Source organism: Antrostomus carolinensis, unplaced genomic scaffold (genome assembly GCF_000700745.2).
Source record: "Antrostomus carolinensis isolate BGI_N321 unplaced genomic scaffold, ASM70074v2 scaffold16008, whole genome shotgun sequence".
Classification (NCBI taxonomy): Eukaryota; Metazoa; Chordata; class Aves; order Caprimulgiformes; family Caprimulgidae; genus Antrostomus; species Antrostomus carolinensis.
This window is the reverse complement of record NW_010333819.1, coordinates 1-798: the sequence shown is the minus strand read 5'-3', so window position 1 is coordinate 798 and position 798 is coordinate 1. Positions and strand designations below refer to the sequence as shown.

At 53.6% G+C, this 798-nt stretch overlaps 1 protein-coding gene across 1 annotated transcript; it reads left to right on the top strand.

Annotated features, from left to right (window-relative positions):
* Positions 1-16: 16 nt before the first annotated feature.
* LOC104519724 (tubulin alpha chain) lies at positions 17-597 on the top strand (the record flags this gene model as incomplete). Its single annotated transcript, XM_010174006.1, has 2 exons — positions 17-242; positions 449-597. Coding segments are annotated over exons 1-2 (375 nt in total), but the record flags the coding sequence as incomplete, so codon positions are not given.
* Positions 598-798: the final 201 nt, after the last annotated feature.

Here is a 798-nt window from a genome sequence, read left to right as displayed (position 1 = left end):
CTTCTCTCCTGTCCCCATGCAGAGGGAGTGCATTTCTGTCCACATTGGCCAGGCTGGTGTCCAGATGGGCAATTCCTGTTGGGAACTCTATTGCCTGGAGCATGGCATCAAGCCAGATGGCACCATCTCCTCTGCATCCTCAGGGCAAGCAGACTCTTCCTTTGGGACCTTCTTCAGTGAGACAGGATCAGGGAAGTATGTGCCCAGAGCAATATTTGTTGACCTGGAGCCCACTGTCATTGGTAAGTCATGGAAGGTCTACAAAGCTCTGGTTGGGTGGGGTGGTGGTGGGGTTGGGGGTGTAGCTTGTGTGACCTGGAGTGTCATGTTGGCTACCTCAACTTCTGGTGAGGCTGACAGCTTCCAGGTCCAACTGCATCTCAATGGGTGACTTGGGAGGCAGTGGGTCTTGTGCCAGTGACACTCATGAGACCTCAATTTCCTCCAGATGAGATCAGGACTGGCACCTACCGTGCACTCTTCCACCCAGAGCAGCTCATCAGTGGCAAAGAAGATGCTGCCAACAACTATGCTCGAGGCCACTACACCATTGGCAAGGAGATCATTGACTCTGTTGTTGACAGGGCTCGCAAAATGGTAACAACACTGGGGAGGGTCTTCTGCATTGGCATTCTGCTTGCTCCTGCCCTGCCCATTCACAGATGCAATGGGGGGAAAGGGCAAGTAGGTCTTGTGCCTTGTCCCAGTGGCATGGTCAAGGTTACCCACATGATGGGGTGCACGTGGGAGTGTGTCCTGCTGGTTGAGACTGGAGGGGAAAACAAGGGACTAAAGATG